We start from the raw sequence: 26377 nt of genomic DNA, 5'->3' as shown, positions 1-26377 counted from the left end.
TGGGCAGCAAAGATGGCACTGAGAAAGAGTAGAATGGGCAGAGCCCAATTTCCCTTATGTTCAGTGCATAATCAGCCCATGGAAGCTTAGGTGCATGATAACGTGTGACCTTGACAGTGTACTTTCCTCTTCCCTCCCTGCCATGCCACCTGCCCTTTTTGGCTTTAAAAAGGGCTGCTCTCTGTTAATAAACACGTTTTCTTCCTACTTGATTTGGCTCTCCACTGTGTCTGATTGTCTCCTGGGCTGAGGGAGGCTCGGGATCAGAGGAGCACCGCACTTACCTTTCCTCGGACCCTGTCCGTCTTTCGTGGGACGGACGAAGACCTAATGATGAGACAGACTGTAACCCCATTGGCCACTGACATAAATATGCAATATTTGTGTGTGCGCTACAATCCTGTTGGCCACCTGCATGTTGACAGGCTTGACCACATGAGTATTGTCTTTAAAATCCCTAGCTTGTGGGCCATTCGGGGTGTCAATTTCAGCTCCAGAGTCTGTGCTGAGTCCCTTGCTGGTCAGCTATCCACTTCCCCAAAAATGTCATCTTTTTACATGAGTCTGTCTTTACATGAATGGTGGACTCTTTTCCCCAGAATATGTGTAAAACCAAGTACAAAACAAGAACAAAGTAAGAGAAGGAAGTGCTAATTTGGGCTCATAGTTTCAGAGATTTCAAATCACAATTATTGACTTCCTTGGCCTGAGGTGAGGCCCAAGATCAGGTTGTGGGACCATCTAGCAGAGGCTACTCAAGGTACATTATAATCCAAAGGAAAAAAACAAAAACAAAACAAAACAAACCATAGGAAGTGGTAAGGGCAAGATTAGCCCCAAGTACATGCCCACAAGTGATGTATTTCCTCCAACTGAGCCCCACCCCTTGCTCTTAAAACTTCCCATACCACCACCCTATTGTTAACCCATCAAAGGGTGCAAAGGGTGAATAAATACAAATCCAACAGTGTGAAGTAAACACAGAGGATAAAACTACACCCAGAGAAACCAGCTCTCTGCTAGTTTTTAACACAACACTGAACAACATGAATAAGTAAAGAACATGAATTTCGCTGAAGAACAAAAAACTGATTCACAAAAGGAAAATTGTCCTTTTTCCTCCATTTGTACCATGTAACTGTGCAGGTGGAGGAATTAGTGTCTCCCCTGTTCTTGTTTGATTTCAGTGTGAAGGCCTGGAAGGTTGTTCATATTGGCCTCCTCTAACAAATCTAGTGTCAAAATATGATAATTAGCAACAACAAAAACTTTATTGATGCTATCTGGTGGACTAGTTATTATTTTGGCTTCAAATATAAAGTCTAAGAAGCAGAAAATGTTACATGCTGGAATACTGAATTACAAACTATTGGGAATCCTCAAGCAACAAACTCCTAGCAGTCTCAGTAATGCCACCTCTGATAGAGCCTCTGGAGGGTCCCTCATGCCTGTGGCTCAACGTTCAGGCTATGACCCACAAAGAAGACAACTACTCCTGTCATTCTAGCCACAGAAGGCTCACACCCTGCATACAGGAATCAGAGGCCTGGCCTCGTGGCTTGCAGCAATGCTTGTGTTGACTATATTCCCATGTTGGTCACATGAGGATTTGTCTTCTTTGTGGACACAGGGGCTGTTTCTCCCCCAATCCACATTTACATTCTGACACCATATTGCAATCTCACTTCTTTTTCTCACAGAAGATACTGCAGAGCTTTTTTTTTTTTTTTACAAAAGAAAGAAATGCATATCAATTGAAAAGGAAACCAAATTCACTCAGCACCTACCTCATCAAAATTGGGAATGTACCTATGGTCCCTAAAGGACCAAAAATTGAGTTTTAATATACTTCTGTGTAGTTACTGTTAATGTAGTGCTCAGCTTTATTCCTTAGCTCCACCCAGAACTGGGCCCCCCTCCCATCCTGGAGTTCCCTCCATACTTTGGCTCCTCCCTCTCTCTGCCCAGACCCACCTGAACTCCCATTTACCTCACTTCCTATCCTTCACACCCTCTTGCTATCTGGATGGTGATGGAGGCCATGTGTTACCATTTGGGGGATATACGGCTTCTCTAATAAACCTTACAATATTCTTTCTCCTGTGTTTGCCTGCCTCTGCCTGGTCCCATGGATGCATGTGTCTGATCCTCTTACAGTTACATTGATGGGCTGACAGCCCAGTTCGGGATCATGATCACAAGCCTTATTACTAGAACAACCATGCTGGTACTTGAAAATCAATTGTCTATCCCACAGCTCTGAACCCAGCTGGAAGATGTATTTCATCCAGGTTGACATAGCATGTGAGAAAAATTCAGACTCTTCCACAATTGTTTCTGTCCATCAAGTGATGGAGATTTTATGTCTTAGAGACACTAAAAGATATACAACGCTTCAGACCCATAAAACTGTAATAGAATCTAGACACAGATACAAGACAGATACAAGGGCTCAGTCTCAGACTTCTGTGACCTCTGAACACTATTACACAACTTCATCATACTCTACTCTCTCAAGTAGAGCCAGATCCCCAGAACACACAAGGCCAGAGACCAGTGTGCAGAGTCCAGTACTGTATCAGCCCAAGCTTGATTCAATGAGGAACCAGTGGGAGAACTCTGTGAAGGGCTTGATATTTATGCAGGGTTTGGGGACAAACAGAGAAGATGCTAGACAAAGTACAACTGGGCTTCCAGCTTCTGAACAGAAAACATAACATAGACTGTATGTATGGAACAAAACCATGTGAATGATGGAAGTTTTATAAGTTTCCTTATGAAGGGAATAAAATCATAGAAGATACTTGATGCTTATATCATTGATTGTCTATAGTACTACTTAAGAGACACATATTTTTTTCAATAGATACCTCATTGTTTACCTAAAGTCTCCTGATCTTTATCCTTTCATGATTTTCTCCTGCTCTTTATAATTTCCAAGTCATCCAATTATCATGTGCTCTTCATATCCACCCAGTCATATTGATCACAATATCCTCCTCCTCAGCTCATTCAGACAATCTTCTCTGCTGGTTCCCAGACCAGCAACACATGAGGGCTGCTCACCCAGCCAGAGGAGAGGTTCTAGTTCAGGGATGTATCACTGTGGGAGGATTACGTGTAGCTTGAAAGCAGTAATACACCTCAGCATCCTCAGTTTCCACACTGCTACATTTCAATGTGCAATCTGTGCCTGACCCACTGCCACTGAATCTTTCTGAGATCCCAGATTCTCAGTTGGAAACCTCATAGATCAGGAGTTGTGGAGACTGGCCTGGCTTCTGCAGGAACCATTTCAAATATGTGTTTCCATTGCTGTATAGAAAGTTCTGAGTAGACCTGCAAGAGATGGAGGCCGGCTCTCCTAGGGTGACAGGCAGGGAGAGTGGAGTCAGGGTCATCACAACATCTCCACTTGATCCTGAAATTAGAATAAGATAGAAGTGCAAGGTTATACACAAATGTACAGAGACATGCTTTTTATTTTTAATTTGATGTATTACCTATTATTAATATTACATGGTTTCACTTATAAAAACATTTTGCATCTAAAATTGTGAGTTAAACAAAACTCTTTATTCAGAGCTTATGAAAAGAAACTTGTTTTACAAATGAACTAATACAGATTATGTGTGAGGGGGAGAGAGAGAAATGGGGTATTTGAGTAGAAATGCTCTTAAATGATTTAATTAAGAAGGAAAAGGCATCTATCTTCCATGCTCATTAAAGTGAAAAAATAGAGATAATTTTAAGCATAAATAGGTCTCTAGGCATAAAACATTTTTCTCAGCAAACACAGGTTTTCACTCCTTCTGCAGACCTAAATCTCACTTACCCCATCATGAACGACAAGACCTGCACATCTAACACATGGATAGGGCACAACTGGAATCTCAGATCTCACCCTGCCACCCCACTCTCATTTCTCATCCTCCTTTGCTGTTACCAGGGATGCAGAGCATTAACAGCCACAGGAGCTGAGACAAGGACTTCATTTTTGGGACTGAAATGAGGAGTTTTGACAGGTCAAGGCAAGTTCTGATCTGAGCCTTTATCTCAGACTTAGAAAGGAAGGTCCTGCTTAGGGAGCAGTATGCAAATATCCAGGTTGGGGCAATAGTGTGAGAAGAGTCAAGGGGAGGTAAGGCTTGCTCTTCTGAGCAAAGTAGCAGCAGATCAGTTCTATATTTGGTGACAACCAATAAAATCCATGATGCCTTTAGCATGGAAAGAAGGACTCCACTGATAATATCTGGAATTGAGGGAAAAACAGGATGCACATCACCTCACCACCCTAAAACAGCATCAGAGGCCCAATGATATGCAGCTTTATGTCCAGGAGAGACTCTAGGAAAGGAGTAGACATTGTGCCTGGGTCCTCCATTCCTCCCTCATCTAGTCTAGAGAAAGACACAGTGTCAAGCATCAGCAGCACTGATTCTCAAAACAGTTGACCAATAAAAGCACAGAGTTGAGCTAGATGAAGAGGCATACCATAGTTACCAGGTTATCTCTTAGGGATGCTTGCATCTCTATTTGCCAGGATTTTCATATTAAGATAGAGGATATAGAATTGACAAGGATAACAAAATTTTCTCTTGCAGGTTGTAAGTACCCTAATGATCTTTTAACCTAATGGGAGAAATGATTGCACTTGAAAGTATGAATTCAATGTAACAGTTTTTTAAATTCACTAAATATCTTGTCATTCTTCCACAATATATTTGTATAGCAAATTAATCAAAGGATTTCTTAAAGTTTCTTCTGGAGAGTAATAGAATGGTGAAAGGATTAAAATAATGTGTATTTATAAATTGACATACTGAGGTGAGACCAATTTATGTAACTACTTGTAATGATATATGTGTGTGTATATATATATCTACACACATAAATTTGATTATCTTAAATTGACATAAAATCTCCAAATGTCTATAGTTTTTAACTAGTCTCAATTTATTTGTCTCAGAGATTTCAGTCTCTACTTCGCCTGAAGGAAGGAAGAGCACATGCAGGATGTTTGTACTGATGCCCCAGTGGATGAACCTGGCCAGTAGAAGGGGTGACTTGTGGGAAGTGATTATATTATGGGATTGGAGGATATACCACTGCTCACCAGAGAGTTAAAGATACGCTCATGCAGTGAGGCAGTTCTCATGATAGTCACCTGTTATCAAATGAAGACAGGCTTATTCTTGGCCAGCTCAAATTACAACTGGTTCTCTCTTTATTAACACAACAAATTGAACCACATGCAAGACAAGCCTCACCAGAGTACAGACAAATGAAGATTCAACATAAGGGACTTTCTCCATCGAAAACTGTGAGTTCATCAAACTCTTCTTATTCAGAATTTAGGTCAGCTACTTTGTTATAGAAAAGGACTGACACCGTGTGTCCCGTTTGTGTGTGTGTGCACACATGTGTGGGTGTTGGTGTGTGTGAGAGAGAGAAATATGTTTTAAATAGAAGTGCTGTTAATAGGCTAATTGAGGAGTAAAAATAATCTCTTTACCTGTGATATTCTTCTTCTTCTAAATATAACTTCCTAAACCTTACAAAGATTACTTTTTAACTTGCTGAAAGGCAGCCTAGCCTCTCACTTCAGCTTCCCTGAGAGGTTTTTGTTATGACTGGTGTCATAGGGGTAGGTAAATAATTACCCTGCTGACAGTAGTAAGTGGCAAAATCTTCAGGCTGCAGGCTGCTGATGCTGAGAGTGAACTCTGTGCCAGATCCATTTCCATTTCCCCTGGGACCCCAGATTGCCAAGTAGGTGCAAAATAGATCAGGAGATTTGGAGCTTTCTATGCTCTCTGCTGGTAAAAATGCAAAAAATTATTTACATTTACAATGACCTATCTGGCTTTGCAAGTGATGGCCACTCTCTCTCCTAGAGAAGCAGGCAGGGATGGCAACTGGGTCAACTGGACATCATAAAGGGCACTTGACAAATAAACTATATTATCTAAGTACTTCCATGAAGCCTCAAGCTGCTCTGTTAACACCATATGAGAAATGCCAGCATTGTCCTTCCTTACCTGGGAGCCAGAGCAGCAGGAGCCCCAGGAGCTGAACAGAGGCCTTCATGTCCAAGCTGTTTGCTGAGTGGAACCTTCTCCTGCATCGGGTATGAACAGCTTATCAAGGAGTTCTTAGGGCAGTGGGCTGTGCTCAGGGCACATGAAAACCAGCAGGGTTGGAAAGATTTAAAAGACATGGCTACATATGTAGCTCTGTGATCTTCCTGAATTTGTGAGCTAGCAGTCTCCAAATCTCTCAGGTAACATTCCTGTCTCCTATCAATAGCCCCAAAAGACCCCCTCAAAAATAAGTTGTCCCCTAAACCAAGAACTCACATCTACTTCAGTCTCTTCTGTTTCATAAACCTTCATGTTCTTACACTATCATCTCTTCCAGTTTCTAAACAGAATTTTTTAGTAACTAGGCTAGAACTTGTGGTCCCAGCAGGGTCAGATTTGAGGAAAGGAAACACAGTAAAGGGTGAGCAAGGCAATGAAGCCACAGGGAATGGAGAAGACATCCTTAGCATGGGAAGCAAGGAAAAACTGCCACAGACAGTGAAGGCAGAGCACAGTGAGGAAGGCTCCCACATCAGGACCAGCATGTGGGGACACTGTCCACCCTAGTGCAGGCGGTCACATCTGGGGAGCCACTAGCAGGACATTTACATGACAGTGAATCAACCTCCCATCATTGTGAGTCCAAGCAGCTGCTGCAGGCACACAAAATAACACTGCTCCTCAAAGTCAGAAGCTCACACACAGGGAATGTCACTGCCAAAGTCAGAGTTCTCTTCAGCACCTTCACTAAATGCACTTCATGTGGATCTGGATTTGAGAGATTCACCATTCTACCCTGGTGATGATGTTTCTGTGGCCTGAAATCTCTTACTTCTGAAGCCAAACCTGCTATGATGGAATTGTAAAACTCATGCTTTTCTATTTACCTGCGTTTAATGAGAAGAACTTTGAAGGTGGACCTGTCCTTTGATAAACATCCACTCCTGGAGCACACATAGTCCCCTCACACCTTGTTTGAGACTAAGACATTTTAGGAATGGCTATGTTTCAGGAGAAAGGAAGAGTGGATAAGGGGATAGAGATCAACCACTTCAAAATTTGTGTAAAATGTCTGTTTGGTCCTGAGCCTCAGATAGGAATCATAAGCATAAAGATCTCTCGTGTAGACCATACTAAAGCTACCAGCACAACTATGATTATTGCATCATTATTTACCATAGCCAAAATATTGAACTAACCCAGATGCCCCTCAGTAGATGAATGGATCAAGAAAATGTGGTATATATACATAATAGAATTCTATGCCTCCACCAGAAAGAATGACATTGCCCCAATTTAGGTGTGGAATGGGGGAGGGGAGAGGGAAATGTAGTTGTCAAGATGGGAGGGCAGAGATGGTAGGAGGAGGCAACAATGCTTGATAAGAAATGTACTCATTACATTGCTCATGTGATTGTAAACCCTCTGTACAGTATTTTCACAATAAAAAAACTTATTTAAAAAAAATGATCTGTTGTGAGCATAGAGTAAGAAGCTGTTCTGCACACAGGGATCTCAGGTCACTGTGTCACTGATGTCTCACAGGCTAGCTGCCATGTAAACAAGGGCAGAGTGTTTTCTGTTTATTCATTTTCCTAAAATGCTTTCAAAGTTCTGTTTAAAAGTAGGATTCTTATTTAAGATGTAAGGTGTAAGATTGATAGATAGTGACATCCTGTGAAATACACAAATAAGCTATTTGAGATGAAAGGACTGCTTCTACCACAGACACTGCCTATGTGTAATCCTAATCACTCAGGGAGACACAGGAAGGAATATGGAGAGTTTCAGGTCAATCAGGACACATATGGATAAGCCCTGTCTCACCTGACATAGCCTTGCATCATGGAGTGGTATTGGCAGGAGCAGAGAGGGCGCATTGCCAGAAATAGCATTTGTTCAATAGTATTGTCTGCCCCTGGCACTAAAACCAACTCTCAGTGTGGTTTGTGGTTCTTTGAAATATTCAAATGCTTCCCTAGTAAAGCTCATGATATAGTCAGTGGATAATTTTATAAATGTTTTCTGTCTGTTTGGGACTCAGTAAGTATAGAACTTCTCCCAGCATAGCTGTGGCTATGAGGCTATTTCATGTTTTACCACCAGGGGAAGTTGAGATATTTTAGATCTATCAGTGACAGAGGGATTAGGAGAACTTAAATGTAATAGAGAAACTGGTAAGGATGGTCCTTTCCTAAGATGATGCTTGTGCTGAGGGAAATATCAGGGGTCTACTTTGGATGTCTGAGTGGTCTGTGCACTTTCTGAGAGAAAATCCAATACACACTCAAGTCTCAGAGGAAGCCTTTGCTCATTGTGAGGCTTGTTTGCCATCTAATGGTAGGTTTTTGGAAGGGAAGGACATATTGTTCTTACCTCTAAGAGGCAGGTGACAAATGGCCTCTATTAGAGGAGGATTGTAGGAAACGGACATGGAACATAGCTTTATGAAAAGTCATACTTCAATTTGTAACTTTGTTTAAAAAAAAAATGGGTCTGTGGCAAGGAGACCCCTGTTTTCACTGTATTTGATGTCGGTATAAATTGCAGAGTGGAAGAGAAAAAACAAATTTTTTAAATAGGGATATAGGGGGACCCATTGCAACAATGAGATGTAGAAGATGTTATGTCAAAAAATGAGCTTTGTAACTATGGTCTGGGGGGAAGATGGGAGGGAAGGGATGGTAAGAGGAAGCAAAGGTTGTGGTAAAAATGCTTGATAAGAAAAGTTCTCATTATCTTGCTCATGTAATTGTAACCCCTATGTATAGTATTTTCACAATTTTAAAAAATAATGGAACTTTCAGAATCATGAGTTGAGGGTGGGAAGGTGGCTCATTGGTGGAGCACTTGCCTTGCATGCCGGAGGCCCTGGGTTCGATTCCTGAGCACCACATAAGCAAAAAGAAAAAAGCCGGAAGTGGTGCTGTGGCTCAAGTGGTAGAGCGCTAGCCTTGAGCTGAAGAGCTGAGGGACAGTACCCAGGCCCAGAGTTCAGGCCCCAAACCCTACTCCCCACCCTAAAAAACAACATGTGTTGATTAAACAGCAAGGTTGTAACATCTGAGTCATATAATTAATTTGCTTTATATTTAACAAACATATTCTATTTATTTGGTGATATTCAGTAACATTCCTATTTTTAAAAATCCATCTCATTTTAAGCCTAGCTTGTGACTCATTCTTCAATTCCTAGGTACTACTGCTTCTTGAGTGATGTTGCATGGGATTTGACTCTGTAATTCTCTCCAAACTACAGAAATGGCATGCTGGTGGTAGATGTTTTTGGCTTTGTCTTTCACATTTGGTAATAAGTGATAAATTGACTTCTGTAGTAACATTATAAATTCTGGCTCTGGAAGTCCATCTAAGCTTCAAGTAATCCAAGATCCCACTTGGACAAAGTCTCTGGTATGACATCTTCTGTCAAGTCCTCCAAACTCAGACTACTGCTTCAGTTCAGAGAATGTGCTATGCTGTTCCCCAGACAAGCTTTGAAATAGGACAGCTGGGCCAAGCCCTACAGAGATGTTTTTGTTAAGGACTGTATCACTGTGGGAGGAGTATCTATAGCTTGCATGCAGTAATAAACCCCAATATCTTCAGCTTCCACCCTGCTGATTTGCAGTGTGAAATCTGTGTCTGACCCACTGCCACTGAATCTGTCTGGGACCCCAGGTGCTCGATAGGAAGCCCCATAGATCAGCAGTTTTGGAGACTGGCCAGGTTTCTGCAAGTACCAGAATAGAACACTATTTCCATTGTTATCTGTGAGGCTCTCACTAGACCTGCAGGAGAGGGAGACCGTCTCTCCCAGGGTGACAGCCAGGGAGAGTGGAGTCTGAGTCATTAAAATATCGCCTCTGGACCCTGAAATTAAAATAAATGAAAAGTACAACGTTATATGTGGTATATAATTTTTTCTGTGGTTATATATTAATTCCCAATCCTTTTCATGGTTTTTCCTTCTATCCTAAAACCATTTAATATTTGAAAACATATAAATATTAAAAAGCAAAAATGAGTTTCTAGATCTTATGTATACTACCCACTACATAATCCTCATAGTTGTCAACAAAGCTCAGGAACTGGTTCCATCTAGAATGTTCATTACTCTCATATAATTAACTTCACCTGCCCCATTCTAGAGGACAAGTTCTGTGCATCTAACCCATGAACAGAATACAAACAAGAAGCGGTGGCCCTGAAGGCTCACCCTCAACCCCCTTTTCCATCCTCATCTCCCTTTGCCCTTACCAGTGATCCAGAGCATTAGAAGTCCCAGAACCCAAGAACAGAGCCTCATTTTAGCTGGCAATCCAGGAGATTTGACCAGTGAAGTCAAGGACAAGATGAGCCTTTATGTCAAACTAGGGCTGGAAAGTTCTCCTTGGGAAGCACTATGCAAATCAGCAGGTGGGTGCAGCAATGTGAGAAGAACAAAGCAGAGGGCAAGGGCATCTCTCTGGTGAAGAAAGTGACTTAAATTTCTTCTGTGTTTGGAGAAAAGACCCACAAATACCAGGCTGGCTCCAGCAGTGGGTAGAAGGACCCCTCTCCCCTGATGCCTGGATCTGCAGGGAGGATGTGGTGTACTTGACCCTGTCAACTTAAAACACTAGAGGCCCAATTCAATGAAATGTGTGTCCAGGAGAGTGTTGGTGAAGGGTCAATTTGATTGGCCCTCTTCTGGTTATTCTAGAGAAAGATACTGTACACAGACTTCATTGGCCATTGTTTCTCAACACTTCTATCCAATACCACTGTGGTTACAACTAGGTTAGGAAATCAAATACATACTTGAGTTGATCTGACATCACTGAAACAAAGTTAACTTATGATTAGCAAGTATTCAACAACTGTTAGAGATGTTCTTCATAAGCCAGACACTGGTAGCTCATGTCTGTGGAGGCTGAGTTCTGAATACATGGTTCAAAGCCAGTCCAGACTGAAAGTTCCCCTTTTGACTCTTATCTCCAATTAATCATTCACAAATTGGAAGTGGTGCTATGGCTGGAAGTGGTAGAGTGTTAACTTTGGACAAAAGAGCTCAGGATCAGCACCCAGGTCCTAAGTTCAATCCCTACAAGTGATAAAAAATAAGGTTCTTCATAGAGGACTTAATAAATTAAGTTCTTATGATTACTTGTGTCAAACCAAAATAACCCAGATTTTAAAATCCTCCTTACAGAGGGTGAACTAATAACATTTCTAAATGAAAGAGAAAAATGACAGAGAAAACCAAATTTTACATAGTCCATTTCACAATCAGTAAATATGGAATGACACTTCTTCAGCATAACTCTTCACCAGACTAACAACAGCATTCTTAATATTTCTCTCTCTTCTATAAGACAGAATGGACAAGAATGCCAGTTACTTTCAGTTAGTTAGTGAGACTATTACAACATTTATTTTTTAATCTTGCTACAGAGTCTGCTCCAAGAAAAGTTATTAACTCTGTATTAGACCCTCCTTGTCCTGCCTGCATTCCATGTGGGCAGCCACAGCCAGGACTCCACACCTCATAGCATGATCCAGCAAGAGCTGTATTCATGTCTCAATATAACAAACACTCAAGGTTAAGTCTTCTCTTAAGGTTCATCATAAGCTACTAAGAAACTGAATGCTAGTTCAGAGTTGTACAGAGGAATTCATATTCCACTTACACCATCCAGAGCCTGAAGAACATACATATCTGTTGCTATTGGCCACTGTTTGTGACATTTTCTTATGGTTACACAAAAAGTTTCTTCTATTAAACTTATTTCATAGCAATTTTTATTGTGATTAAGTGATTGCATAAATTTCACAAATTTCACAGGATTATGATCCTTATAATCACAAAGTAAGTGATACTTATAGTCACAAAGTAAGTGAAACATAGTCACAAACACATTCTAACCTTCGTGGGGTAAATTATCTTTATCATGGTTCATAAAGTTTGTTAATTCTATGAGCTCTGACAGTACAGTTATTTCTTCCACATGAGATGATATATACATTTCTTTCCTTTTGCTTAGTGTCAGCTTTTCCCTCTTTCCTGCTCATTCCCTCCCTCCCATTGCTTCCATTGAGTTGCTTAGTTCGTTACGATCAATGTCCAGCGCAGCTGATAGGTCCCACTATTATATTTTATCCCTTGTTTCCCTCTGTTTCTCTGTTGTCCTCCTAGTTTCCGTCTGATGTGCACATATATACCATATATGTGGTATATATTATTTTTAAATGTTTTTTAAATACCATACAGAGGGGTTACAATTATATGAGCAAGGTAATGAGTACATTTCTTATCAAACATTGTTGCCTCCTCCTTTGTTTCCTCTTCCCATCTATTCCCTTCTTCTCCACTTTCCCCCCATCCTACCCACCTGCCTTATTCCCCCTCAGCACCAAAGTTGTAAAGTTCATTTTTTGACAAAACATCTTGTACATCTCATTATTGCAGTGGAGCCACCTGTATCCCTATTTAAAGGATTTGTTTTTTCCCTTCTGCTCCCTAAATTATACCAACACCAAATACAGTGAAAACATGGGTTACACCTTAGGGGAGGGACATACAAAGAAATTATCTTATAAATATGTTATTTGTAAATTATTTCATTTATTCCTTTGCTGCTTGCTTATGCAAAGAGAATGAGCATACTCTTTGAGATACCAAAACTGGAAGAAAGTTCCAAACTCAAATTAAATTCCAATCACATGGAAGGGGAAATGACTAACACAGGTAAATTTCCATTAGGTTATAACTTCAATCGTGTATGGGTTATAAATGATATAACTCAAAAGAAATACTGAAATATTACTCTTTGATTTCCCCTGCCCCAAGGATCACCAATCATAAGAAGAATCATATATGACGACATTTTTGTGCATTATTTTTACTATGTGTGTGTTTGTATGGGTGTGTGTGTGTGTGTGTGTGTGTGTGTGTGTGTGTGTGTGTGTATGTCTTGGGACTTGAACTCAGGGTGTGGGCCATGGCCCTGAGCTTTTGTACTCAAGGTCAACACTCTTCCACCTGAGCCACATCTCCATTTCTGTTATTGTTGGTTAACTTGAGGAGAGTCTCTTGCACCCTCCTTTCCTTGGTTGGCTTTGAACTGGGATCAGCAGATCTCAGTCTTCTGTGTAGGTAGATTTTCAGGCATGAGGCACTTGCACTGGCCTCTTGTAGATACATCAGCCATGTAGAACACCGGGATTTGAATTTATACATCTCAAAACAGGACAAAGTATAGCTTCAGGAACCACAGTCCCTTGCTACACAACTAGGCATGGAAGGGTTTCAGGATTGGAACATGGTGAAGTTGCTGATCAGTCCTGCTGGACATTTGCCCTCAACTGCATACCAGGTGATGGTCTGCTCTTCTCAGATGTGGTGCACTTGTACAGGCTCAGTAGTGGTTATTGTTTTTGGCAAGTTGGCTGCAGAGAAGCACTAGAAAATATAAACACATAATACGTTTAAATGTTGCCATGGATTGGAGAAGAGTGATTGATAAATATGTCTCAATTGACCAGGGATAGAAAAAAATTACCTCAGTCCCCCCCAAAAAATATGTAGCAAAACTATTGTCAACATCATACTAAATGGGGAAAACTGAAATTATGAAATTATTTCCTCAAAAGTAAAAATATATAAGCTTAACCAAGGAGATGAAGCATCTCTACAATGAAAACTATTATAATAAAAATAAATAAATGAAATGCACAAATGTATACAAACATACTTCTTTTTTATTTTACCTACATAGACTTCTCTATGCTATGTGAATCCAAATTAATGACACAACCCTGACTCCCCAGAGTATGTAGATATGTCATTTAAAAATCAGGAGAGGCATTATAAAGTCTGTGCTGAGGGCCATGTCGATAAAAGAATGTTGGGATAAAAAGGATCTTCTTGGTTCCTTACAGAACAAAAAATACCTATACATCTACAAACAATACCAGTAATGCATCCCATTTAGTTGATGTTTTTCTGATTCTGACCCAAAAACTAAGCAGGATTACACGTTCAACTGCTAGGAAACATTCCTTAATTAAAGCTCACTAAGAATGGAGCCTGAGTCCTGCTTCCTCACCATGGTTGCAGCAGCAGGAAGAAGAGAAGCAAGGCTGCAACTACATGTCCAAACTACATGTCAATTCCTAAGGCTGATCCTGCTCAGGAAGAGCGGTTTGGTGACTTAGTTTCCCTGCACTGCCATGGAGAACACAGATATCTTGCGCTGGTAGAAAAATTTACGGAATAGTTTTAAAATCAAAGTTCTGGAAGAAGGGTAGTCTAGACTGTCATCTGTTTTGAACTCTCTTCCTGACTGTTCACTTTCTTGTAATGTCCTCACAAGGACTTTGATGCCTGTGACAGAGACAGAAACAAAGCCATCCAGTGCCACATCTCCTCTAGACACTAGCACTACAGGACTTGCTACAGTTTCAGGGACCTCACATCACCTCACTCACTGTTACAGACTTCTCCAAGGACACATATCTCAGAGGACATGAATCAATCCTTAAAAGATGGCCTTTGCTGATAAATGAGGCAGGAAATAGAGGCAAAGCCAAGCTTCCAGTCTGTAAATTCCAAAAACAGAAGACTTTCCCCCACAATTCAGCCTGCTGACAGCTCCTTCTGAGTGTCCCTGGTCCTAGTCAAATACCCAAGGCTAGAGAAAGTTGATGATTAAAACACTAACTCTGTGGTTTCCCTAGATTACTAAGCTAGATAGCTCTTTTAATATATTTTGTGGGGTTTCTCTACCATCTAGTGGTATTATTCTAACATTACATGCTTTAGAACCAGGATTCTATTTCTTTATTATTATTAGTTAATTTTTAATTTTACTTTATTGCAAAGATGCTGTACAAATGGTTACATTTACATGAGTAAGGTAATGAGTACATTTCTTGTCAAGCATTGTTACTCCCTCCTTTGTTGTTCTCCCACTATCCCTTCCCTCCCCTACCTCCCTCACACCTCCCCACCCAAAGTTGTAAAGTTCATTTCCAATATAGAGTCTTGTGGGTATCATCGTTGCAAAGGGTCATCCTGTGTCCTTGTTTCAGCATTTTGTTATTCCCTTTCACTTCCCCAAATTATACAAATGTATATACAAGTTTCAGGGTACCAAAATTACTAAAGTGAAAACAGGGGATATACCATAGAGGGGAAGAACATACAAAAGAAACAAAAAAATCAAACATTACATTAAAAACAACAAAGAAAGTTCTCTGTGTCCATATCTTAAGATTCAGGTTTCCCTCATTTGCAATAATTAGTATACATCTAGTATAATTTTATCTAAAAAGCAGAAAAGCTCAAAAACTATGTACATATGACCATCTAAGATGATGCTAAGCTAAATGAACCCCAGGATTCTTTTTTCAGGTAGAGTTATAAACTCTTAACATTTCTATGGATTAAATTCAGATAAGATGGTAGATTTGTGTGTGTATCTGTCTGTCTGTATCTGAGTGTGTATATGTGGGTGTGTGTTTGTGTGTGTGTCAGTGGTTTGCTAATGATAACTTGAAGAATAAGAGCTACTAAGTCCACACAGGATAAGATAGAGAAACAAGAGGCCTAAGCTGCACAGAGATCCCCAAATCTCTCCATGCCAAACCCTGGTAATTTACTAAATATGAATCACTGACTGCATATGGAGGGCTAAAGTGGTGAAGAAAAATTTATCACTATTCGTTGTATGACAGTGGTACAGGTGTGGAGAACCAATGACTCACCTTGTGCTTATGTGGCTTGAGTACTGATGGCTTGCAAGGTAGCTAATGTTGGCTTCCTGGACTCTGTCTGCTGGGAAAGTATTCTAATTAATAGAAAAAGGAGCCTGTTGCTCTCCCTGTGGATTTATCACTATTCTTAATCACAGTTGTCAAGTGCACTCAGCACAAGATGATTTATCTTAGGATATGGATTTATTCACAAATTATTGAGAAGTCTTAAGGCAGAAGTTCTAAAAATCTTTCCAAGAGTGGATTTGAAGATGAAGGCAGTAGGATGAACCCTGTCTCCTGGGTCTCTCTGTTCAGTTATCACTTGCAGAGAAGAGCTGTCCCTTTCCTCCTGCTCTGAGATTAAAGCACCCAGTCATGAGTGCTCAGAATCCACCTCCTGGCCTGCAGCTCTCTTGTGCTGTTTACATCCACATCTCACACTCCTGAGGATAAATCCAGTCTGTGAGTTCATGGACTGATTCATGTTTAATGACTTTGCTTCACTAATACATACATTCCCACATTTAAACTCTGACTTTAAAAAATTTACCTCAACATATTATTCCCACTACAAATAATAGCCATTTCTCTCATTTCAGTGACTGGGACCCCAAATGCTTCTGGTGCCTAATTCATCTTCCATCATTGGTTAGAAAGTAAGCTAGGGCCTAAGTTAGGAAGATGCGTTACTTAGATTTCCCTTGTTATGGCTAAGACCTCAGTAAAAACAATATAAAGGGCAGAGTACATGATTGCAACTCTTAGATCATAAAGTCTAGTCTACCATGTGGGCAGAATTTGGTGAAGCTCACAACATGGGACTGAAGAAACAGAGGAAATGTTCTACTTGGTGGCTACATATTTCTTCCCCTTTTATTTGATGAGATCTCAGCCTTTTGGAAGGGGCTGTGTATAATAGGGTGGGTCTTCTCTCTCAGGCAATTCTCTCTAGGGAATCTCTCACAGCCAGGTCCAGAAGTATATTTTTTCATCTCCAAGCAATCCAACCAAGTGAACCATCATAAAAGATCATCAGATTTTTTTCTGTTTCCTTAAAATTTCAAAGAGAATAATGAGTATAGAAAGAAGATTATTGAGCCATATATACATGGTTTCCTCAAAGTCTACATGCTATGTGTTCTTACATGTCTTTCTTTTTTTATTGTAAAAATATTGTACAGACAGGTTACATTTATATGAGTAAGATAATGAGTACATTTCTTATCAAGCATTGTAGCCTCCTCGTTTGTTTCCCCTTCCCATCCCTTCTCATCCTCCACCACACCCCCACCAAATCCTCCCTCCCTTCCCCCACACCAAAGTTGTAAATTTCCTTTTCGACACATCGACTTGCACATCTCATTGTTGCAATAGGTCCACCTGAATCCCTATTTAAACGATTTAATTTTCCCCTTCCCCTCCCCAAATTATACCGACATCAAATACAGTGAAAGCATGTGTTATACTGTGGGGGAGGGACATACAAAGCAACAAAGAAATAATCTTATAAATGTGTTAGAAGAAATCCCATGAAAGAAAAAAAAACATTTAAATACATATCTTAGGTTTCATTTCCCTAACTTACATGTCATTCTTTAAGACAGTCTCTGGAAAGGATAAACTATGTTTCATTGGATCCCTGATAATTTCTTAGTATGTGTATTGTAGCTGCATGTAGCTGTTTATGCAGCCACATGTGGACATTTATATGTATATATGCACACATCTATATGTACATATAGATGTATATATGCACATAATAAATATATAAATCTAGGCACATGTTTTATAGACGACCCGTATAAACACAAAGCAATAAATGTATACGTATGCCTATTTGGTAACTGTGAATTACTCATATTTGTTAAATCTGTACTACCTATTAAAATATCATTTTTATTTCTCTGCTTATACATTGCTATATATTATTGTATATTACATCATACATTACTATAATATGGATAAAGTGAATGCTAACTCTTCCTTACATGTTTCCATATGTGAATTACAATATATTCTACATATTCATATATTTTGCAGACTTTTTTATTTTTCCTTTTCCCCGTTGTTTTTTTAAATATCCGTAGTTATGCAATTGGTTTTTAATAAAAACACTATGCAACGAACCACTGGTACACAACTGGTAACACTTATATATATATCAACTATTCATGCTTTTAATTGGTGATGATCCTGCTGGAGCTCCTTTAACTGTTTTTCTGCAGGTCACTCTGTTTGCCTCTAAATTGGATTTTGATTGATCTTCCTCAGTGACTAAAGAGACAGAGAATCATAGAGATCATGAACAACATCTAGAGGTCAAGGTACATAGAGAAATTCTGGTCACAAAATATCCAACAAGGAAACATATTTTTAAAGAGTTTGTATTCTGAATATTCAACACTGTTTTGGGGTGGCTAAGCAAGTCCTCTAAAATGAGCACTACTCCTAAACTTTTTCATTTTAGTCTTGTTTAGAAGATACAGATAAGGCCATGTTCCATCTATCTGTACTGCCTTGGTAACCATGACTATAGGAGATTACCCCAATGCCTAGATTTCTCTTGAGATAGCTCCTTGATAACAATTGGCCAGTAAAACCTCAACTTGAATCTACTTCTCCCACTTTTGGGGATTGTAGGCAATATTTTGAATAATATTTAATCTTGATATATCCTCAAATTTCTAAATATCATTATTATTCTCAGGCCTGAGATCATATAATGGATAAATATTTGTGTGTGTCTAAATAATTTTGCCAATTGAAGACCTAGTTAGCAAAAATAGACTTCTCTTACAGCCTAATTTCTAAAACCTTGTATGGATCCTTGTTAGCTGCTTAAAGTACGGATTGCTATGCAGTAGGTATGGGTGTGGTCATAAATTTTGTGTGTGTTGTTGTGGTGACCCAAAACTAATTCCATTTTTAATAGACTGGGAGTTCCCCCCCCCCCCAAGAATCAAAATACTGGTGATAACCAATAAAATCCAAGATGTCTGTAGCATGGAAAGAAGGACTCCACTGATAATATCTGGAACTGATTCTCAAAATAGTTGACCAATAAAAGCACAGAGTTGAGGTAGATGAAGAGGCACACCAGAGTTACCAAGTTATCTCTTAGGGATGCTAGCTACAAATGTTAGCACCTCTATTTTCCAGGATCTTCATATTAAGATGTAAGAATATAGAATTGACAAGCATAATAAAATTTTCTCTTACAGGTAGTAAGTACCCTAATGGTCTTTTAACCTAATGGTAGAAATGATTACACTTGAAAGTATGAATTCAATGTAACAGTTTTTTAAATTCACTAAATATCCCGTCATTCTTCCACAATGAATTTGTACACCAAATTAATCAAAGGATTTTTAAAGTTTCCTCTGGAGAGTAACCGAAGGGTGAGAGGATCAAAATATATTGTACCTATAAATTGACATACTTAGTGGAGACCACTTTGTGTAACTACTTGAAATGATATAAATCTATATATCTATAGACATATATAATTGTGATTATCTTAAATTAAGAGAAAATCTCCAAATGTCTCCAGTCTTAATTTAATTTAACCAGTGTCTGTTTATTTGTCTCAGAGATTTTAGTCTCTACTTCACCTGAAGGGAGGAAGAGCACATGCAGGATGTTTGTACTGCTGCCCCAATGGATGAACCTGGCCAATGGAAGAGGTGACTTGTGAGAAGTGATTATATTATGGGATTGGAGGTTATACCACTGCTCACCAGAGGGTTAAAGATACTCTCATGCAGTGAGGCAATTCTCATAATAGTCACCTGTTATCAAATGGAGACAGGCATATTCTTGGCCAGCTCAAATTATAACTGGTTCCCTCTTTATTAACACAACATCTTGTACCATGTGCAAGACAGGCCTCACAAGAGAACAGACAGATTAAGATTCAGCATCGGGGACTTTCTGCATCTAAAACTGTGAGTGAAACCAACTCTTCTTTATTCAGAGTTTAGGTCAGTTACTTTGTTAAAGAAAAGGACTGACACAGGTGTGTCATGTTTGTGTGTGTGTGCACACAGGTGTGTGTGAGAGAGAGAGCAAGAGAAATGTGGTTTAAATAGAAGTGCTCTTAATAGGCTAATTGAGGAGTAAAAAGCATCTCTCTACCTGGGATACTCTTCTTCTTCTAAATACAACTTCTTAACCTTACAGTGATGACATGATAACTTGCTGTAAGGCAGATTCACACAAAGTACATGTGAAGTGGTCTTGTAATATTGTATTGGTAACATGCTCTCAGGGATGCTCTTGTTGATCCTGAATTCTGGACACATTCTGAGTAGGAAAGAAAATAATACTACATACATGTTTAGTTGTGTTTGCTTCCTTTTCAAGAAATGTTTCAATTTGAGAATGGACCTTTAAATATTTCATGAAAACATCTCATTTTCCATGAAGGGAGACTTGCTGAAACTCTTGCTATGGTTACTAGTTGCTAATAGGAAGAGACATGTGTGTACCTGGTCTTGGGCAATGCCCTACTGCATATATTCTGAGAGTTGGGCGATGACTTCACTGGGTCATCAGCTGTGGGCTCCCAACAGCATAGTATCTTCAGGAAATACATTTCCCAGCACTCCTCTCCCTCTCTGCTTTCCTGTTTTTATTCTGAATGGGATGAGACCTCTTCTAATCACATATAAGACTGGGAGGTGGAAGGGACTCAATCCTATCAATCCACAATATGCAAGGAACATGGACAGAGGTGAGAGTGTGGACAAGTGAGAACTCCATACACCTCTCTTGTCTTTATTCTATTTTTAATATCTATCACTAATTGTACAAAATGTACTAAAAATACAAGGTGATAAATACAATTCATCTTTACCTATCAGTCTTTCATCATTCTGAACCATCCCTCCCAATCCAACTCCTCCCTTCCATATACATTTCTATGTGTAAGAATGCATGTTAATTACTAAATGTGAATTTATGACTCTTAGAATGTCTGTAGGACATATGGAAGTCACTTCTAATTAGTCTGATAAATATAGATAAAATATGGGACACTATGTAGCTATACCTAGTAAATGACTCCACAAGGTTCTTAAATGTATTTTTTTATTTTATTTTTATTTTTTTATTGTGAAAATACTGTACAGAGGGGTTACAATTACATGGGCAAGATAGTGAGTACATTTCTTATCAAGCATTGTAGCCTCCTCCTTTGTTTGCCCTTCCCATCCCTTCCCATCCTCCCTCCTTCCCCAGCCAATCCTCCCCCCCCCCACCCCCCCCCCACCCACCCGCCAAGTTGTAAAGTTCCTTTTCCACATGGCAACTTGTACTTCTCATGGTTGCAACAGGTCCACCTGTATCCTTATTTAAACGACTTGTTTTTCCCCTTCCCCTCCACCAATTATAACGACATCAAATAGAGTGAAAGCAGGGGTTATACTGTGGGGGAGGGACATACAAAGCAACAAAGAAATAATCTTATAATTGCATTAGAAACAAATGCATGAAAGAAAAGAAAACATTTAAAATACATATCTTAGGGTTCATGTTCCTAACAGCACCTAATCTGATCTTTTCTGCTTGACTCAGACATATACTAGATATTGCAAATAAGGGAAATCATGGGACCTATGTTTCTTTGGGCTTGGCTTACTTCACTTAATATAATTTTTCCAAGTCTTTCCATTTCCTAACAACTGGGGCAATGTCATTCTTTCTGATGGAGGCATAGAATTCCATTGCGTATCTATACCACATTTTCTTGATCCATTCATCTACTGAGGGGCATCTGGGTTGGTTCCATATCATAGCTATGGTAAATAATGCTGCAATAAACATGGTTATGCTGGTAGCTTTAGTGTGGTCTTGTTTGTAAATATTTGGGTAAATGCCCAAAAGTGGGACTGCTGGGTCATAGGGGAGCTCTATGTGGAGTCTTTTGAGGAACCTCCATACTACTTTCCAAAGTGGTTGAACAAGTTTACACTCCCACCAACAATGAAGTAAGGTTCCCTTCTGTCCACATCCCCTCCAGCATCTGTTGTTATTAGAGTTCTTGATTTTTGCCATTCTAACTGGTGTGAGGTGGTATCTCAATGTTGTTTTGATTTGCATTTCTTTTATGACTAGAGAGATTGAGCATTTCTTCATGTGTCTATTGGCCATCCTTCTTTCTTCTTCAGAGAAGTTTCTCTTTAAGTCTTTAGCCCACTTATTTATTGGGCAGTTGTTTCTTTGAGGATTTGTTGTTGGGGGATTTAATTTTTTGAATTCGAATTATATTTTAGATATGAGACCCTTGTCTGTTGTATGGCTAGTGAAGATCTTCTCCCAATCCATGGGCTTTCTATTGAACACTGCTGGAGGAATATCAATACCAAATTTCAAACTCTACTCTAAAGCCATAGTAATCAAAACAGCTTGGTACTGGCACAAGAACAGACCTCAGGACCAATGGAATAGAATTGAAAACCCAGAAATGAACCTACAGACCTATAGCCATCTAATCCTCGATAATGGAGCCAAAAAAAAATAGAATAGAAGAAAGACAGCCTCTTCAGTAAACGGTGCTGGCAAAATTGGTTAACTACTTGTAGAAAACTAAAGCTGGATCCTTATATATCACCCTGCACCAGAATCAACTCCAAATGGATCAAAGACCTCGGAGTCAAAGCAGACACTCTGAAGACATTACAGAATGGAATAGGAGAAAGCCTAGGTCTCCTTGGAGCAGGCTGAAATTTTCTTAATAGAGACCTGGAAACACAACAACTCAAAGAAAGGTTGGACAAATGGGATTGCATGAAGTTGCAGAGCTTCTGCATGGCAAAAGACATATCTAGCAAGATCAATAGAAAGTCCATGGATTAAATGTATTTTATTTATTCACATATATTTATTTCCATTCCTCAGTTTGGATTTGTGTGAACTAGGGCAGAAACCAAGGGTGCTTTTGATATCTGCTCTCTGAATAACACCTCTAAGTTCAAACACCTGAAGAAAAATATGTTCAAACCTTCCAAAACATGATACAAAGTTTTAGTTAGTATTTTCTTTATATTTCCTGAAGTTATATAAGAACTTATTTTTCCACTCCTCTTTCAAAAGTTTAGACCATGGCAATGTAAAACAATAATATGATACTCAGTATCAAAATAAATTAATTTTCTGAGAACTAGATTAAAATGTTGCATGTTTTAACATGAGAATTGATGACAGTATTTAAAACAATACATTTGCTGAAAAAAAATTCCCTGACAAGAAATTGATAAATGTTTAAGGTACTGAACTCAGTTGTTTATTACATTATTTAGCATCCCCAAATATCATGTTGTATTTCAAATAAAATTATTCCATGGCAATCTAAAATTAATTTCAAAGACTATGTTTTTTAAAAAATAATTTTCAAAATGTTTTTCACAAGCTATTTTTCCTTACTTTTAAAAACCTATCCTGACACATCTAGAATGCCTTCATTATTGACTGACTGCAGAATTTTAGGACAGACTGGACCATACATGAGTACAGAGCAGTGTTCTTTGTAAGCCACAGAAGAGGCAGTGTCAGGTGTGTGCTGCTTGGGATGAGCAGGAGGACGGACAGTTAAGGTATGCAATTGACTCCAGAACCTATCTCCCAATGCTTTCCAGTGACCTTAAAAAGGGGGCTGTATGTGAGATGTTCTGTCAGCAGTTGCAAGCACCAGGATAAGCATCTGGGGCAGCCCAGGCTCTCACTTTTGCTTCCCTGGGAGGTTTTTGTTATGACTGGTGTCACAGGGGTAGGTAAATAATTACCCTGCTGACAGTAGTAAGTGGCAAAATCTTCAGGCTGCAGGCTGCTGATGCTGAGAGTGAACTCTGTGCCAGATCCACTTCCATTGAACCTCCATGGGACCCCAGATTGCCAAGTAGGTGCAAAATGCATCAGGAGCTTTGGAGCTTTCCTTGCTCTCTGCTGGTAAGAATGTAAATAATTGCTAATGATATGACTCGCTTTGCAAGTGCTGTGGAGTCTATCTCCCAGAGATGCAGGCAGGGATGGCAACTGGGTCAAGTGGACATCACAATGGCTACCTGACATTGGAAACACTAAAACAATTAGTAGTATTATCCAAGTACTTCCACGAAGCTTCAGGCTGCTCTGTTAATATGAGATGAGTAATCCCCAGCATTGTTCTTCCTTACCTGGGAGCCAGAGCAGCAGGAGCCCCAGGAGCTGAGCAGGGGCCTTCATGTCCAATCTATTTGCTGAGTGGAACCTTCTCCTGCATAGGGTGTGAGGAGCCTCTGAATAAGTTCTCAGGGCAGTGGTCTGTGCTCAGGGCACATGAAAAGCAGCAGGGTTGGAAAGATTTAAAAGATATGGCTATATAAGATATGGTGATCTTCATGAATTTCTGAGCTAGCAGTCTCCAAATATCTCAGATAACATTGCTGTCTCCTATCAATAGCCCCAAAAGCTCCCCTTTAAGATAAGATGTTCCCTAAACCAAGAACTCACATCTACTTCAGTCTCTTCTGCTTCATAAACCTTCATGTTCTTACACTATCATCTCTTCCAGTTCCTACATAACATTTTTTTTAGTAACTGTTCTAGAACTTGTGGTCCCAGCAGATTCAGATTTGATTACACGAAACACAGTAAAGGATGAGCAAGGCAATGAAGCCACAAGGAATGGAGAAGACATCCTTAGCATGGGAAACAAGGAAAAACTGCCACAGACAGTGAAGGCAGAGCACAGTGAGGAAGGCTCCCACATCAGGACCGGCATGTGGGGACACTGTCCACCCTAGTGCAGGATGTCACATCTGGGGAGCCACTAGCAGGACATTACCATGACAGTGAATCAACCTCTCATCATTGTGAGTCCTAGCTGCTGCAGGTACACAAAATAACACTGTTCCTCACAGCCAAGATGCTCACACATAGGGAAAGTCCCTGCCAAAGTCAGAGTTCTCTTCATCAACCTTCACTAAATGAACTGCATGGGGATCTGGATTTGAGAGATTCACCTACTTCGACCCTGGTTATGATGTATCTGGGGCCTGAAATCTCAGACTTCTGAAGCCAAAGGAAGCTATGATGAAACTGTAAAACTCATGCCTTTCTATATACCTGCATTTAATGAGAAAAACTTTGAAGGTGGACCTGTCTTTTGATACACATCCACTCCTGGTGCACACAACGTCCCCCCACAACTGGGTTTGAGACTAAGACATTTTAGGAATGGATATGTTTCAGGAGGAAAGAAGAGTGGATATGAGAGTGGAGATCAACCACTTCACAATTTGTGTAATAAGACTGCTATGCCCTGAGCCTCAGGTAGGAATCATAAACATAAAGATTCTTGTGTAGACCATACTAAAGCTACCAGCACATGTGTTTAATACAGCATTATTTACCATACCTAAAATACAGAACCAACCCAGATGCCCTTCAGTAGATGAATGGATCAAGAAAATGTGGTATACATACAAAATGGAATTCTATGCTTCCACCAGAAAGAATGATATTGCCCCATTTGTTAGGAAATGGAAAATCTTGGAAAAAAATATATCTGTGAAGCAAGCCAGGCCCAAAGAAACATAGGCCCCTTGGGTTCCCTTATTTGCAATAACTAGTATATATCTGAGACAAGCAGAAAAAGTCAGTGAAATGAACCCCACGACAGGGACACAAGTGGTTTTTTTCTTCCTTGCAATGGTTTCTAATGTATTTATAAGGTACCATGTAATTTTCTTGTAGCTTTGTAAGCCCCTTCCCCATGGTATAACCCCTGTTTTCACTGTATTTGATGTTGGTATATTTTAGGGAGCGAAAAGGAAAAAAAATGTTTAGGGCTGGGAAGGTAGCTCAATGGTAGAGTGCTTGCCTTGCATGCATGAGGCCCTGGGTTCGATTCCTCAGCACCACATAAGAAAGAAGAAAAAAAGCTGGAAGTGGCGCTGTAGCTCAAGTGGTAGAGTACTAGGCTTGAGCTGAAGAGCTGAGGGACAGCACCCAGGCTCAGAGTTCAGGCCCCACGACCGGACCCAAAAAATAAATTGTTTAAATTGGGATACAGGTTAACCCGTGAGATGTATATGACCTATGTTGAAAAACGAACTTTATAATTTAGGCGTGGAGTGGGGGAGGAGAGAGGGAAATGTAGTTCTGGAGATGGGAGGGCAGGGATGGTAGGGGAAAAACAAAGGAGGAGGCAACTATGCTTGATAAGAAATGTGCTCATTACATTGCTCATGTGATTGTAACCCCTCTGTACAGTATTTTCACAATAAAAAAAAGTTATTTTTAAAAAAGATCTGTTGTGTGCATAGAGTAAGAACCTGATCTGCACACAGGGATCTCAGTGGTCTGTGCATTGTCTGAGAGAAAATCCAGTACATCCTCAAGTCTCAGTGGAAGCCTTTGCTCATTGTCAGGCTTGTTTGCCATGTAATGGTAGGTTTTTGGAAGGGAAGAACCTATTCTTCTAACCTGTAAGAGGCAGGTGAGAAAGAGCCTCCATTAGAGGAGGACTAGAGGAAACAGACATGTAACATAGCCTTATGCAGAGTCACACTTCAATT

The 26377-nt window shown here is 39.8% G+C and overlaps 1 pseudogene and 1 gene segment (V, D, J or C); both read right to left on the bottom strand.

The window, feature by feature from the left end:
- Window positions 1-3089: 3089 nt before the first annotated feature.
- LOC122114126 lies at window positions 3090-3995 on the bottom strand (annotated as a pseudogene).
- A 5510-nt stretch (window positions 3996-9505) lies between these two features.
- Window positions 9506-10410, bottom strand: LOC122114109. The segment is given in 2 exon segments: window positions 9506-9953; window positions 10341-10410. Coding segments are annotated over 2 exon segments (399 nt in total).
- Between the last annotated feature and the right edge of the window lie 15967 nt (window positions 10411-26377).

This window comes from Dipodomys spectabilis, unplaced genomic scaffold (assembly GCF_019054845.1).
Source record: "Dipodomys spectabilis isolate Male_0828 unplaced genomic scaffold, ASM1905484v1 ptg000106l, whole genome shotgun sequence".
In the NCBI taxonomy this organism is placed as follows: Eukaryota; Metazoa; Chordata; class Mammalia; order Rodentia; family Heteromyidae; genus Dipodomys; species Dipodomys spectabilis.
Note: the sequence above shows the minus strand (reverse complement) of the source record. Positions and strands in the feature narration are given on the sequence as shown.